At 39.7% G+C, this 16,673-nt stretch overlaps 2 protein-coding genes and 1 long non-coding RNA gene across 10 annotated transcripts in view; 2 read left to right on the forward strand and 1 right to left on the reverse strand.

Annotated features, from left to right (window-relative positions):
* astn1 (astrotactin 1) overlaps positions 1 to 16,673 on the forward strand; it is a 500,282-nt gene that overhangs the window by 133,725 nt on the left and 349,884 nt on the right. For all 8 annotated transcript variants that reach the window (XM_085439848.1, XM_085439850.1, XM_085439853.1 and 5 more), the window contains exon 2: positions 8,124 to 8,305. In XM_085439848.1, the coding sequence (XP_085295974.1) occupies positions 8,124 to 8,305 (182 nt within the window). The remainder of the gene's footprint in view (positions 1 to 8,123; positions 8,306 to 16,673) is intronic.
* LOC146688374 (uncharacterized) lies at positions 4 to 4,506 on the forward strand. Its single transcript, XM_085439388.1, has 3 exons — positions 4 to 443; positions 2,261 to 2,362; positions 2,974 to 4,506. The coding sequence occupies exons 1-3, from the start codon at positions 114 to 116 to the stop codon at positions 4,504 to 4,506; spliced, it is 1,965 nt and encodes a 654-aa protein (XP_085295514.1). The 5' UTR covers positions 4 to 113.
* LOC146688375 (uncharacterized) lies at positions 9,292 to 10,204 on the reverse strand. The gene is made up of 3 exons (XR_014916527.1): positions 10,107 to 10,204; positions 9,872 to 9,949; positions 9,292 to 9,774 (listed from the first exon to the last, which is right to left on the reverse strand). It is a non-coding gene; the product is annotated as an uncharacterized LOC146688375 (long non-coding RNA).

Raw genomic sequence — 16,673 nt, forward strand, 5'->3', positions numbered from 1 at the left:
ACTTTATCCCCCACATTTACGACAATTTAGCAGGCGCGTTTAACCATGGTAACGAGTTATTTTACGGCACAACTGCAGCCCGCGCTACCGAATGAAACATACTAGCTTCCAACATGACTTGGCGTTGCTTTATATGCTACGTGTTTGTAGCATTGAGTCTGAGACAACTTTTGAGTCACATTAATACCATGCACAGCCGCAGCCCTGACTTTCGCGTGGTGTGTGGAATTGATGGCTGTCCGAGTGAGTACAGAGTATATAACTCTTTCTACTATCACGTAAAGCGGACACACGCGCGTCACCTTCTCGGAGTGGAAGCGGATGAGGAGGATGGATCAACCCGCCACGGTTTACCTGGAGCAGGTGAAAGGACGGCCCCAATCAACCAAACTAACGCCAGTTCTTCAGTAACTGACGAGGGCTCAAGCATCCCCGCACTAACGGTAAGTTATTTTAACAAAAGCCAGAGAAACGAGCTGCAGAAGCTGTAACATAATGTTAGCATTTACTTTGGCTGATCCAAGTACGTCCATTAAATGTGTTGTTTTTGACAGACTCATGTTGTACTTTTATTTTAACAGTGATGAGTGTCGAACTAGTTGTTTCGCTAAATTAAGTAACTCACCTGAAACGTAAATGAGAGCTGTGGCAGAAACGCAAAGCTGCAGTCTTGTCAGACTGTTTTTTTTCCCAGTCATCCGTTCGTTCGCTCCGGTGAATGCATCCAAACTTTGCAGAAAGTCCTATTAGTTTAAAAAAAAGTTGATATATTGTTGAAATACGTGTTGAAATCAGCTGGTAAAAGCCAGTCAGCTAACTGAATAGGTCGCTATCATGTTTACATATGTGTTCAAGGTCAATTTAAGCCATGTCCACACGTACACGGGTATTTTTGAAAACGGAGATTTTCCGTTTTCGTTTTAAAAAATAATCCCGTCCACACGTAAAGGCAGAAATGAAGGAAAACGCTGCTATGAACATGCCAAAGCAACAGGTGGCGATATATTCCTAACCGTGCAGAAATGTTGGCCAATCAGAAGTCTAGAAGCCTCGGTGGGAAAAAGTAAACAAAGCTGGGGGCATAGAAGCAGAAGCAAGTGGTATGTGTGGAGGGACAGTAACTGTGTGTATATGTAAGCATTTAAACAGTGCAGAGAGTAGAAGTAACAGTATTGTAGAAATTCATTTCACCGAAATAATAACGTGGCGCACAGTGTGACGTCAAAAAATGAGCACACCTTTGACACTGCGTTTTCTCCATTTTTCTGTCCACATGTAAATGCAAAAACGGAGTTTTAGAAAATATCCACCCTGGCCGGAGTTTTTAAAAATCTCCGTTTTCAGTGACCAAAAACGGCGTTTACGTGTGGACGAAAGGTGCAAACGCATAGAAAAATCTGCGTTTTCAAAAATACCCGAGTACGTGTGGACGTAGCCTAAGAGAATGACTATTAGGCAAAGCAAACCAAAATTACATGATTTGTTCAGAGTTACTGTCAAAAAAAAATTTAAACACACAAAAAAATACTCATCTTCACATTAATAAGAGCATTAAAGTCAATATTACTTTTATTGTCAGTATTGGTCTTTTTTTTTTAAAGGTGAAACTACTAAATATAACATATTTCAAATTGTCAGTAACTTGTCCGACAGTAAATAACTGACATAACTAATTACTTTCATACAAACCAATCAGTAAGTTATTTTGTATATTTTTTAAATGAGTAATCAGTTATAAATAACTATTTGCATTTCTGAAGTAACAGTAAGACTACTGACAACATTAACTGTTACTTTTTTTTTCTAAAACTATCTTTTGTTTTTCTTTTCTTTACCTTTTTTTCTTAGTAACTCAGGAGGTTATGTTTTTGGTGGCATTTGTCTGACTGTTAGCAAAATAACTCAAAGTTATGGACAGATTTTAAATTTTCAGGAAATGTCACAAATGGGCCAATAAACAAGTAATTCAATTTTGGGGGTGATCAGGCATGATCAAGGAATTTAAACTATACTGTACTGAACTCTCCATGTGCTTTGCTAGTCTTATTAATCTATTATCAAGTACTGCTTTGTTTGTCATTTTAGTTGTCATTTTAAAAGCTAAAATTAAAGACATCAGTCAGTAAAAATACATCTACCTTGTACCTTATGGGCATGAATCTAGCTAACTAATGAATGCAATATTGTTTGGTGATTGCTACCTATCAATGCAATTATTTATTTCTGTTTTAATAGATATGTTTTTGTTATTCTGTTTCAGAGTGGATTTCAAGAAGATGGAGAGGGTCACCTGAATCTTGACATTTATAAACATGCAACTGCATTTCTTCTTCAAGCCAAGGAAACCCATCGACTGACACAGGTAATTTATGCCATTAATTTTCCATTGAATTGTATTTCATTGTTAGAGAACCTAAAAGCAATATGCTTAACTTATGCTTAACAGTGCTCAAGCTATAACTTGGGCACTGTTCAGACCTGGCATCTTGAATGATCTGATCATAAATGGACAGCTATAGGTATGTGAGTGAAACACCTGACATTTGAATGTGTCTCCATGTACTTCATGGGTGACCACTCAGATCTCACTCCCCCACTATATATGGAAATAGACATGTATGTTGCATCCAAAATCTGCCTATCACTATATTTCCTTAGCATGAGCTAAGAATAGAGACAACATAATACACACAACACAAATTTTCAATTTGCAGTTCCACCTATGATCCGATTTCTCAAAATGCATTATAATTAAGTGAAAACAAGGTTTTAACGTTGCATAAGGCAATATTATTCTTTACAAAAAAAATTGGGTGGTGGGGGTAACTTATTTTGCTCATTGCATCTCACTAACTTTATGTAACTGAAGGTTTCATTTTTCAAAAATTGTGTCTCTGTGAGTTTGCATGTTGACTGTGTTCTCATATGAATTTTGTAATTAAGGATTTTCCTTTGTTTTTTCCTCTTCCACAGAGAGCTGTTAACCACATCGTGAGTGGAATCCAGCAATATCAGGCCGTATTATTGGAGCACCTAAAACAACAAATGAGTGACATGATTGAGAGACATTCTGGGGACCTGGATCAACTAAAGAGTGATGCAGTGGGGGTATTTGACCAGTTTGTTGACCCTTTCACTCAAATTGCTTCCACCCATTTGCAGGACAAGACCATCAAAGAACTGTTAAAACCAGTTGAACCAGAGATTATTGTCACAAAACAAACAGTCTGTTATTCGAAGCGTGGAGACTCCAGAGTTCTTGCCATTAAAGACCATTGTTTTCATTACATACCGTTGGTGAAAAGTTTGGAGCAACTGCTATCACATCCAAGAATGCTTGCAATGATTGATGAGAGGCCAAAGCCATGCAAGGATGGCTTTCTTCATGATTTCATTGATGGAGACATTTTTAAGTGGCACCCACTGTTTATTAAAGTCCCTACAGCATTACAGTTGATTTTATATACAGATGAAATTGAACTATGCAATCCTCTTGGATCTCGGGCAAACAAGAACAAGCTGTTATTGATTTATTACACCTTAGGTAACATCAGCCCTAAGTACAGATCAAGACTTCCTGCTATTCGTCTGCTTGCCATGGTAAAATCAAAAGATCTTTCCCGTTGTGGTATAGATGAGATATTTGAGAGGATTAACCGTGACTTAATTGAGCTGTGTGATGGTGTCCAAGTTGTCACTGCAAGTGGTGAGAGGACAATTCATGGGGCACTCATATCTGTGTGTGGAGACACTCTAGCTCAGCATGAAGTGGCTGGATTTAAGGAAGGAGTGGGTTTTGCCTACAGTAAATGCAGGCACTGCGAATGCCACTTTGAAGACATGCAGGAAAAATTTAATGAAGATTTTTTTGTTAAAAGGACCATGGCCAGTCATAACAGGCAATGTAATGACATTGAGAAGGCAAGTACGGACTTTCTGAAAGACAAACTAAAAATAACGTATGGTATAAACAGGAGAAGCAAGTTAACAGAATCTCCTCACGTTGATATAATCAATCAAACCCCGCAAGACATCATGCATGTTATTCTTGAAGGCGTTGCCCCATATGAAATCAAATGTGTTTTAAAGAATCTTGTGCTTTCAGGGCAAATGAACTTAGATTCATTCAATAGTGCAATTTTGTGTTTCCCTTATTCTCCTGTTGATGTGAGGGATAAGCCTTGCCCCATATCTGTCAGTACGCTGTCATCAAATGACAATAAATTGAAACAGTCAGCTGGGCAGATGCTGGTTTTGTTGAAGATCCTTCCATTTCTTATGGACAAAATTGGAGAAAATCATTACACACAAATGCTACGTAACATGTTAGAGATCATAAAAATTCTGTTTTCACCTATTATTGCTGTCTCAACTCTCTCCAGATTGAAGCTTTTAATAGAGCAGCATTTAAAACATTTCAACTGTTTCCAGATGAAAATATTATACCTAAACAGCATTATTTACTGCATCTTCCTTCTCAGATTAAGGCTCTTGGTCCTACAGTGAGGCATATGTGTATGCGTTTTGAGTCAAAACATTGTTTCTTCAAGCAGTGGGCTCTGAAAAGTAGTTTTAAGAATATTTGTAACTCTCTTGTGAAGCACAACCAACTTTATGAATGTAGTCAGAACGTGCATGAGAAACATCCCATTTTTTTCAAGTGAAGTCGACATGGGTCCAGCCAAAGAGGTGAAAAATGTTCATTATGTAGAAGGCAAGATTAAAGACTTCATTGAGCAAGTTGAACATGTAGTTTCTGTACAGTGGATTATGCTACATGGAAATATACATTCATGTGAAAAATCTTTGGTTATTTCTGATGTCATAAATGATGCTCCAGAGTTTGCACTTGTTAAAAACATCTATATTGTAAATGCATCTGTGTATTGTTTTGAATGCCAGCCTCTCTCTACAGTTGGGTGGAATGATCAATATTTAGCTTATGAGGTAGAAGTTCCCTGTCTAGCTCAGGCAAATATTTTTGTGGATGCTGGAAATCTTGTTGATTATACAGCATACCACTATGTAAACTTTAATAACAGCAAGTACATTCCAGTGAAGTATGATCTAACTGACATCATCAAACATTATTCTTGAGTCTTTTGTGAATATGTGGGCTGAAATAAGGTTTTTAAAGACTGGCAAAAAAATTGTTCTAGTTACTTTTTATTTTACTTTTGGTGCAATCTGTTCAGTGAGGGAAACAATTTCAGTGTTTTGCCTCTTTTTCAATGTCACATTGATATGGTTTGACTGGTATGTAAGAAAAATAAATACACTGTGCTTAAGATACTAAGACTCATAATAATGCAATGTTGGGCATGATATTAACCTGCAGTTCTCAATAAAGTAGATTTGATGTCCTGATTCAAGTTAGGTCTATTTCTTGAAACAAGATGATACATCTTTTACAAATAACACAGCAGCTTAAAACGTTTATGAAATGCCAAAAAAGCTTGTTTCGTGTGAGATATGACTCAAAACAATATGTTTTCAAGAGTTTTTCACTTAACAAGATATCCAAGATGCACTGTCTAAAAACAAGTTCCTATATCTCACTGAAACGTTACTCTTTAGCTGATTATGGCTTATTTTAAGTGTGATTAGATATTTTGACTTGAAATAAGACAAATATACTTGGTAAGATTTTGAGTTTTTGCAGTGTGGTGGCCATTTTGAAGCAGGCTGGGACTACAGACAGAGAGAGGGAAAGGTTGAAGATGTGTGTGAACACTCCAGCCAGCTGAGCCGCGCATGACTTGAGGACGCGGCCGGGAATCCCGTCCGGACCAGTAGCTTTGCGCGCGTTCACCTTCCTGAAGCACTTCCGCACATTCCATGCTCTATAGGCTTATAAGTCACTCACTGAATGAATGCATGAATAAATGAATGAAAGTGTTAATCTGGAGGCGGAATGTAGGTCTCACAGTCCAAGTCACTTATGCAATGATCTGTTGATTTGCACGTCAATGCCAATAAAATTTGTTACCCATGCAAACAAGAGGTGACAGAGATGATAGCATCTCTGTGGGGTTATACTTAGTAAAAGTGGCATTTTTAGCTAAATGCTCTGAAACTCCAACCTGATGCAATATAATATAGTGTTCAGGTACAACATACCTAACCAGTTTGATCCTAGACCGTGATCTGATCACCAAATCCTTGCTTTCCTTAGTGCTGCTGAAAGTCAGTCATAAAATCACATCTGGAACATACGCTATATTCCACTTAAGCTGCAATTTAAGTGATCTCTGTTTCGATTTATGTCTTCCAGGACTTCTAACTTATGAACCTGATGCATTTGCTACTCTTCACACTTACATAACAGAAAATCACCCATAACGCTCTGCCATGCATTCATAATGTTTTCCATTTCTGCACTCTGTGTGTTTTGGCGTACATCACTAATATTTCAAATAGCTAGGAGGGGAATTTATTGTCTTGGGAGCTGAGGTATGACACAAAGCACAATGTTTCTCATGCTCCACTGCTTCCATAAAATCACTGTTTACTCATTTCTTTCTCGTGGGTTTATTTTTTTTCTTTTTTTTGTTTTTCCATGGATATAACGGCTGTCAGCTGTGGGAGTGGTATAAGCAGGGATCAGAAAAACGCTAAAACAGTGCAATCCATTTCGACGTATTTGCATAAATCATTTCCGGACAATGCAGACTGAATGAATGAATTACTGTAATAGAAAATGTCACAACTGTCACGACTGTCCTTGAATCTCTCAGGTTACGGGTGCCGAGCGCTGCAAATATGAAATTGCTCATCAGATTGCAGGCGTCTTGGTCGACAATGCCAATAAACTTTGTTACCCATGCAAACAAGAGGTGACAGAGATGATGATCTCTGTGGGTTATACTTAGTAAAAGTGGCATTTTGAGCTAAATGCTCTGAAAGTCCAACCTGATGGTGGTACTAGAGGAAGTGTAAAGGGATTAACCTTGACTCTTCATCTAGCACCCAGTATGCAATGATCTGTTGTGGAATGTGAAAAACACGAGTGACGTGGGAGGATTCGTCCCCTGGGGACTATGAATGTGTGTAAATATGTTACTTTAATCATGTGGAATATAGAGGTTGATGATTTCAATCACTCTCTTGTCACATGTTTTCTCTGTTGTCTCCTAACTGACATAAAACAAACCTTCACTGTTTTGTCAATAGAGGTTAAAATAAGTCAGATGTTTCTGTTTCTGCGTAAAGACGTTTAGTTGTATAATTGTTATTGTCTTACAGGGGCTGCCCCTCCCTGAGCCTGTATCTTCTGATGGTTTCTTCCAACTTAGTATCACGGCAAAACCTGTAACAGACACGCTGGTCCACCGTGTTTTATGCTTTGCCTCTCCAAAGTGTGAAATGTACATGCATGCAGGAATTGCATTACCGGCAGGGTGAGATAACATATTTAAAGGCATGAAGTCGGTACTGAGTAAAAAACGTATAAAGTGCATTCCAGAGTCCTTAATCGCCAGAAACTATTAAGCTAGGAGGCTAATATGTATCTACATGTACATGTGTTAAAATGTCCGTGATTATTTTCATTTTGGCCTGAAATAAAACATCTTCCTCTGCTGTTACTGCATCTTACTGCATGTGTGTACATTTCACGTTTTGGAGAAGCGAAGTGTTAAATGCGCACGATGGACCGGCCTGTCTATCACACACTTTGCTGTGATATCGGGTTTTTTCTTCCAGCTATCACCAAGTGCTTGATTGTAGTGGGTTGTCTGGTTGTTGAGGTTTTCTTTGTTGTAGAATCTTTATCTTACAAAATAAGGCACCATGACATGACTGTTGACAGAGGAGGACTGCTGTAAATAAATTAAATTAAATTGAATATGTGTCCCTTCTGTCTTATTTTGTTAGTTGAGTGAACGCTTGTAGTGTGTTTTTTTTATTGTGCAGTTAAAACTGCACGTGCCTTTGACTGCTCACTCGCTAACTTTCTGTCATATTTGATATCTGCACGATTGAACCTTCCAGTATCAGAAGATGCCATTTGCTGGTAAACTGTCCAAATTTAAATGGGTCTCTTCCAAGATATTGGTAATATTTTATGTGCAATAGCAGAAAGCTTCTGAGTGCCCTTGTGTTTGTCTTTTATGTTTTTAAAGAGATCTCTGGGAACTCGGAGGACATCCCTCTAGTGCGCTGGAGGCAGCAGTGGCTGGAGAATGGCACTCTGCTCTTCCACATCCATCACCAAGACGGCAGCCTGAGCCTCCCAGAACCGACTGAGGATCCAGCCAATGTCTCTACGAAGGAGGAGCTCCGCATCCTGCACATCTCTGTGATGGTAAACCCTCAGTGCTAAAAAGAGCTAAAACTGGAAAGTGCTATGTTATATTGCTGTTCATTTTCTTTTGACACATATAAGAACTTTTTAATTGGGCAAAATTTAGCAAAATGAAAAATGTTGGTGGAAGATTTTTTTTCTTTCTTTAATTAAAACTGACATGAGATCAAATTGATGAAACGACATCACTGTTTTTTCTTCTTCTCTGAAACAAAACGACTCCGAGATCTGTCTTTTTCTGATAAGATGGCACATTTTTTTGTTTTTGCTTCCAAATGAAACAGCACAACCCGCATATTTCTTTTCTGAAAAAGCAGACAAATCTTGTAGATTTCTGTCATGGTACGATGACTGTTTTACATGCAACAAATCCCCCCCAAGCCTCCCTCTGTCTTGCAGTTCACTCTGTAGTATGTTGAGGGTTTTTTTTTGACCCAATATATATGATATCTCAGTCTCCACCACAGTCACATGTCTGCCAGAGTTATTTAGATCAAACATATATTAAGCGCATGGCGCATCCAGCCTGCTATAGGGTAAGGATGTGTTTTATGACTGTAAAGGCATGGATGGGGTCAAAGTGGACTTTTAATGATAAAGAAAAAAGGGTATTTACTGTTAGCCATTTTAGTGCTATATAAACTATGGCAGCAAAACATATACTTATGAAATTCTACATTTCACTTGCAAAATATAGATTTTTGCATGCTTACACTGTATCAAACCTTATCTGCTCTGTCGGCAGAGAAGGAAATGAATCCTTAGATCTCACAGCTTCCTCTTCTTGCCTGAGGAAATGTATATTTATTAGATCTTAGATATGCCACACCTACTCCCAGTGCCCTTTTCTAGCCCAAAGACATTACAATCGTGCTTTGATGGATGATATGTATTTTCAGACATTGAAAGCATATTATAGCTGCATACACAAATGATTAGTCAGCTTGAGAAGACTTTTGCCAGCAGCTATATCTGCTGAACGGAGGCACGGAGCTGTGCTTCAACACCCGCTGAATGTCATTGACCTTCAGACCTTAATATAATGACGGATAACTGACTTTGACTTTCCTCTGCATGTTTTACATGTATTAGCAAACATCAAGTCCATCTACAAGGTGCGCAGGCTTCAGTGATGACAGCATTTTTATGTGGAAATTAGATAGCCAGGGTGCCAGTTCTGCTTCTCGCCCCTTTGGTTTTCCACTAATCTCAGATTTTTACTCCCTGCTCTATCTGCATTTCACATCCCATCAACCTCAGGTCCACGTCTCTGTGCTCCGTGCTCCGCTCATTCCTCATCCTGAACGAGCTGCAGCGGCAGCACTGCCACCGGGGTGTTTTTCATGAAGGTGTGGGTAGAGAAGGATTAGCATGCAGATATGAGCAGACCATGGAAACAGATGGAAGTGGTGTTGCCACTGTGCTGCCCGGGCCCCGCTGCAGCTTGCCACCCGGCTGGAGTCCTCGACCTATAAATCCAAAGCTGTGTCATTCGTTCAGCTCCTTATGGATACAGAAAAGATCCCGTGAAGGCTGCTTTACAGGCTTTTTAGCTCAACCGCACACCTGTAACTGGACCTGCTCCTGTTGTATATCACAGGAGACCTCAGGTTGGAAGCACTCAGTACGCAGAGCAGATGATGTCTAAATAAAAGCAGCAAAAAAGACACTTTCATTAGATCACAGCCAAATGTTTAGAAACGATTCTACTCTGTGGTGATGCAATGAGGCTGCAGCAATGAAAAGAAGAATGATTCACAGTTTAGCTCAACCTTGGTGTCACATTTAATGCTTGACTTACCAAACCAGTTGCTGGGATCGAGTGACATTGAACACTCCAAATAGCTCCTAAAACTCATGTTGATAACTCCGTATCGCTTGGTAAGATGAGTATATCTGTGCCAGACCTGCATCAACAAGAGGCATGTCAGACTGTTGGATTAATGTGTTTCACAGAGGTGTAAACAGAAACATTTATGAGAGTAGGGGGACGTCCTCAGATAGTGCCTTCCAGCTGCAGATAATACATACGTGCTTGTTCGCTTTTTACCCCTCAGCCGTAAAAGATGTCGGGGTATTGTCGTCCTCCTGCTGGGCGGGCGTGGACACCCGGGCTTGTAAAACTCGAGAATGAAGTGACGTTTCAATTTGATACCGTGGGTGTATCTACTAGAAATCTCGAGTTCGAATCACTGTGACCTCGACCTAAAGGTCAGGGTTTCTGAAAATCTTGTGATTGCAATAACTTGAGAACAAGGCGATGTAGGTTTTTGAAATTCTAATTTTGCAGTCTAATGACTGCAGACCTCAGTCTTAAGTCTGATCTCCATGTGGACAAACGAGGTTGTAAAAGAAAATCAACAGTTTAGCCTGATGATGTCATAATAAGTATATACAAGATCGACTTTGGAAGCGTCTCAAATCTGCATTCTTTCCAAAGGCCCGCAGAAAGTGTATCCTGTGGTTGCAAAATTCATATTTGTCTTACAGTGCTATCTTTTTACCAGACTCATGAAATTAGTTGGAATTAGTCCCAGGTCTGCACAATTTAGCCAGGTCAGCTCAGCCAGGAATGTCCAATTAGCCACAGTTCATTGCTTGGCCACTACACCACACCGTTGAGACTGTTTATACCTAAGAAGGAGGATGGGGTGGTTGTTGGGGGGGGACTCCATCATTTTAAAGCTTGAGGATAAGCCAGGCTTATTATGGGTCTGATCCTAAAAGGCAATCGGGTTCAATGGACTGCAGCAAAGTTGGGATCTGAAGCCACAGGAACTTTTTTTTCCCCCTGACTCCAAGTGAGCTATAATATTACGGATTATTTCTGACTATATGGAACAACACGAATGAATTTTCAGTAGTTTAGCCGGTTTATTTTTCAGTCGCTGTGTTCTAAAGTTGGAGGTTGCATTCGCATCCAACAAGGTGACCACAGTGTCCTCCGCTGGCTGTGTGCTGGTCATCCATAATAGATGACTAACCTTGTGCATGTCTGTATCAACACCAGGTGAGACACTGGCAGTTCAAACACATGTCCTCAACTTCAGCTTGAAGCCTACAGGCACAGACAGCTTCAAAGTAAACTGCGATACTCAGATGAAGACAAATAAATACCCTATATATTTAAAAAAAGATGTGTTTAGTGTGGCATGTTTGTTTTATGTGTCAAGACTCTTAAGCTCCAGTGTATCATTGCTATACACATTTCTCCCTTTTTAATTTCCAAATTCTAATAAGCTGCTATTTTGCCACAGGGCCTCAGTGGATCAATCCAATCATCACATACAGCACAGAGGCATCCAGAACAAACTGAGTCAATTACATTGTATAAATGCCTAATATTCTCAAGCTTAGAGGTTAGATTTGATGTTTTTCCCCCCGTGAATCTCTCTTGGCTCTATTGTTTTTCCTCAGAGGCCATAACACAACTTTTTAATTTGAGCAAGCATCATAGTGCTGCCTGAAAAAAAATGGAGAAATCAAGACAAAAAGTTAATTAGTAATGAGATAAAGTGGAATTAATTTGTTTTCTTTCACAGATAGAAGCAAATCGTTGGGAAGGTTACTGACGAGGTTAGTTCTGCTGGGTGGTCAGCAGGTGTGGACAGATTTTGTTTACCTCACCTGTGTCGAAGGCCTCAAGGAACACGTTTCCTTTGAAGTTATTAGGAGGTTTTTATTAGATTCAGAGTGTCAGAGCTCTATGTTAATGGCAGCAGCGACTCAGGCTAAACCTTCGTTTGGGTCTGACTGAAATAGGCTCTCCAGTAGACATTTTTCATGCTTACATCATTATCAGTATTAGGATGGCCAACTATTTCTCTGAAAAGTACTTTTATTCTTAAACGCTTTTGCTAAATTGCATTGGTAGATCTGTTTTCAAAAAGAAAAAATGTAATGATGATTGTTTCTGATGTCAAGCTTGTGTGTGTGTGGGGGGGGGTATTTCATGCTTAGATTTGTGTTTTGTCATGCAGCTAAGATATGAAACTGAGAAGATTAATTCACAATTTCCCACAAAGAGAGACTCTATTAAAAAAAACCAAAATCCAGCTGTTATATATTACATATTATTCCAAGACCTTTAAGAAAATGGGTTTCAGTGCTTGAAATTTTCTATTGCAGAACTACACTATGAGAGATGACTTTAATAATACATAATCCACAGCTGAGGAGGAGGTTGTTATTTTTCCAGTAAAAATCCAGCCCCACTTGAAAAAAAGCAGATGAACAAACATGAACGTCAGGTTCTATTGGAGGAGGAAGAAACCTGCAAAAAACTCAAAGAAAAACCTGCACACCAAAAAATGGAAAAAAGGATTTGAGGATTTTATCAGTTGTCCCTTTGAGAGTGAAGGGTTACAGCCAGTCAGTACAAAGGTGTTCCAAGTGGCCATCTTTACTCGACATTTCTTTTCTGATGGGAATGTTCACCTCTGGGGTGAAGGCGCCCACATCTGTACGGCGCAGGGCGCTGAAAATGCTTTGATGAGTCAGCAATTAGAGCAAATCTAAACCCAGCTGATGAGGCTCTTTAATCTGTCTATGGGCAGACTGGTTCTCCACTATGGGTGGGATGGCTGCAGTGCGTCAGCTAGCAGACATTTTTAGCTGCGACTAAAAATGATGTTCTAAAAAGAGCAAGGTGGAAAGCACACCAGATGTACTTTAACTAGGAAAAATGAACTGTCATGTGGGAGCTCCATCAGAATAAACTGAAATAAGCACTTGATACAAGCCTGAACACATCGTGCGATGGACATTAACCCTCAAGGAAATAAGACTGCAGGTCCTACTGTGGTGAGGGTAATAATGTGGAAATAGGAGAGAGAACAACAATGCCACTTGAGGAACTCCACCACAGGAAATATTGCTTTAACAAAACTTAATTATCAGTGGATAATAAAGGCACACAGACCCATACCAGAGAAGCAGACTAATTCTAACAATTTATTCAACAAAACAGAAGTCAATTACGAACAGTGTTGAAGCTGCTAGGATGGAGAAAACGGCTTAGAAACAATCACAAATATGATCAAATGAAAAAGAAGGTTTACTATTGTATAATAGGTAAAAGCTAGCCCACTTGTGGGGCATGCTACACTGAGGAGTACCCAGTGGTGCCTCACTGCAAACACAATGAAATTAATCACATGTATATCTGTGGGGAGGGGAGCTCACCAAATATGCCTCCCAGCAAGATGATGTTCTGCCTCACTAAGGAGAGAAAAATGTCTAAATGAAAACAAAGGGCTACAACTAGAACGCTTCTGAAAGAGCACAAATGAAAATAGCGCACACACAAGCAACTCAGTTAGAGAAAATACAATAGAGAAAATTTGTGGTAAATGCATAGAAATGCAAAAGTCTTAACCTGAATCGCAATAAAAGGCCTAAGCAAGATCACCATCGAGCACTGGGCAGCAAAACACAGGGTCGAGAGGGGTGCAACACAGTGGCCCCAACAGGGACTGCACTACCAAGGATGTCCAACATACCCAGGGTATCTTTTCATTATCTAGACTCACTTACACTAACATTGGCAGTCAGAATAAGCAGCCACATGAGGCTTCTCCTGGCATTCTCATGAAAGGGGTGATGTTGGCAGCATCTGACCAATCACCATTATGGAGAAGTGTACTGGCAGCAGAAGCAACTGATTTACAAAGGAAGACAAAACTGTAATGTTAGAAAATGATGAAGATATTAAACATAACACAGAGTAAAAGCAACACAGCTTCTGCAAATACAGCAACAGTGTGTTTGAGAGGAAAAGCGTTCGACAGTAGTTTCGTATTAAAAGCGCGGCATGAATTTGTGTGCACTTTAAGGGCAGTAGGAGTGGATAAGATCTACTATATTAATAAAGTTCAGCCTGTATGAAGCCGGAAAAGAAAACTGGCAGTGTTTAAAAGATATTTGAAAAAAGGATTCAAATTTAGGTTTAGTCTAAGCTGTGTGTGGATTTTGGAGTCCAAATAAGCCAATAAATAAATAAATAAAGCTGCATCTAAGAATCTATATTTAATAGTAATGCTCTTCAGACATTAGAAACTATTGAAAACCTTTAGATCCGCCATCTGTCTGTGTAGTGTCCTAAGAGATCTTCCAAGAATGCTGATGCTATGTTCTGGAAAACTGATTGGTTAGTGGGCAGTTATTACCTGTCGGTCTCTAGTTCCCTGGTAAGAAGTAAGGCACCTTCGAAGAACAGGAAACCCAGGGTTATCGCTATAGTTACCCAGATAGGCCCAAATCCTGCTTTGTAGTGCAGGCCTCAGGATCAGTGATGGTGCTAATCAAACTGTGGTTGGGGAGCTAGAGGAGAGGTCAGGGTCAAGGCTGCCTTCACCTCGAGTGAGGAACTTTCTACACTAGGGAAACATTCCCTACCACACCACCACTGCTGACACTAGCTTTACACTGCCAATAATAAACCAACAACATCAAATCACCACATGAGAGAGTATCGTTTGTAAGTGTTTATCTAATCACCCTACCTCATGCTGTCTAACTTTGCCAAGGAAAAAGTAATCGTGATAAAAGATAAAATCCTTACACGATGTTAAAATGTTGATGTGTTTGTTTTTCTGGGAAACAGACAGATTTATTTAAACCAAGTCCAAAACTCCCAAAACCAGTGAAAATCTCATGTTTTATTTATTTGAGTGTAATTGTAGCACACTAAATTGGCAGGGTTCCACCTGAATCTCTTGACATGCTAACATGGTAATTGGTAAATCTCTGTTTATGTTATTGCAAAATCATAAAGTGTTTTCTCATGACTGTAGAGAAATCACAGTGGCAGCCCTTTATGTTGTACCACTGTTCATTCCACAGTAAGTGGTTAGTGTTTTTGAAAATGTACAAGCTTCAATGTTAAGGGAAGACACGCGTGCACACACACCAACAGCTTATGGGAGGGGATGGCCATTGTGACACAGCTCAGCTCTTGGGGATATTGACATTCATGTGGTGACCCTCCTAAAACCCATGCTGATAGCATTGATCGTATAAACCTTAAATCAATGTGGCCCTGACCACTTGTAAAGCAGGATCCCCGGCTGGATCCCAGCCTCCAGAGCTGCTCTATGTGCATCACAGCATGGCGTGTTTTTGAAAAGCCTGCGGAGCGAGACAAACCAATCCATAGGTTCCCTATGGGCTGTCAGGAAGGCACACAGCCCAAATGCTTGGCCTATTTGTAGTGCTGCTGAATCTCTGATGCAGACAACGAGCGCCGTGGGTTGGTTTTACAACAAAGGCAAAACAGCCAAATGGAAATCATTGTTCTAATTAAAAGAAAAAAGCCGACGCTTTGCCTTTTAAAGCTGAAGCACAGTAGTTAATAATATGCCTGTGTGAGTAAGTGAATCATTTATGAGTTTGTTAAAGAAAAATCAGTCATTATTTATCATGTTACATTTTGTTAGCAGCTGACAGAAGCATTGACGTGGTGAAGAGCAGCGATTTTTGCTGTTTTTGTGGGTTTTTTAACAGTTTAATAGCTGCCCTGATGAATAACTGCGGGGTCACTGATGAGCCCTTTAAGCTAGTTTAAAGTTGTACAAGTGTTTACAGTTTTGAAACACCTGTTTGTAAAAGATCAAAAAACTCCTCACCTTTAAGGTGGCTCTAGGGGCAGATTTTGCATCCATTCCTCTATTAATTATTTTCTTTCAGCCGTTAAGCATCCACCAATCAAAAGAATAAAATGGCTTTTTCATGAAATAATTATTTGATGATCATTTCTAACACCCATAATTAGCTGCACAGTGAAGACAGCATTAGTTTTGGAAGATGTTTGATAGTCATCAAAATTCTTCTGTATGTTTTTCAGTGTCACAGAAGTAAAAGCAACTGCTACAATGTGGCCTACTGGGCATGTGTTGGAGAGGAACAAGGACAGCAGTGATAGCACAAATTTAGAATTCTCCTTCTCATGTAATCTCATCTCATGGCCATAGAAGTCCAAAATTACACACCGATTTGGATGACAAGATGATTCAAGATTCAGAAACCATCTAGGGAATATATAAAATCAAACATATGAACAGTACTGCAGTAGTGCAAGATATAAATAAAACAAAGAAGTAAGGAAATGAGGAAGAAATTGTTCTCCCCGCGTTTGTGTGGGTTCTCTCCGTGTACTCGGCTTCCCCCCACAGTCCAAAGACATGCAGTTAGTGGGAATAGGTCAATTGGAAACTCTAAATTGCCCATATGTGTGAATGCGTGAGTGAATGTGAGTACAAATGTTTGTCTGTGTCTGTGTTAGCCCTGCTACAGACTCGCGACCTGTCCAGGGTGTACCCTGCCTCTCGCCCTGAGACAGCTGGGATAGGTACTGGCTAGGGCTGGGCCA

This window comes from Copadichromis virginalis, linkage group LG18, assembly GCF_057382275.1.
Source record: "Copadichromis virginalis isolate Kocher_CV1m ecotype Utaka linkage group LG18, C_Virginalis_male_GT1.1, whole genome shotgun sequence".
Classification (NCBI taxonomy): Eukaryota; Metazoa; Chordata; class Actinopteri; order Cichliformes; family Cichlidae; genus Copadichromis; species Copadichromis virginalis.

Bases quoted from the DNA above. Each gene is read 5' to 3' on its own strand.
- LOC146688374 (XM_085439388.1), top strand. From the start codon at position 114: ATGACTTGGCGTTGCTTTATATGCTACGTGTTTGTAGCATTGAGTCTG. The intron at 444-2,260 runs GTAAGTTATTTT...ATTCTGTTTCAG, and splicing joins CAAGCATCCCCGCACTAACG to AGTGGATTTCAAGAAGATGG. The intron at 2,363-2,973 runs GTAATTTATGCC...CCTCTTCCACAG, and splicing joins AAACCCATCGACTGACACAG to AGAGCTGTTAACCACATCGT.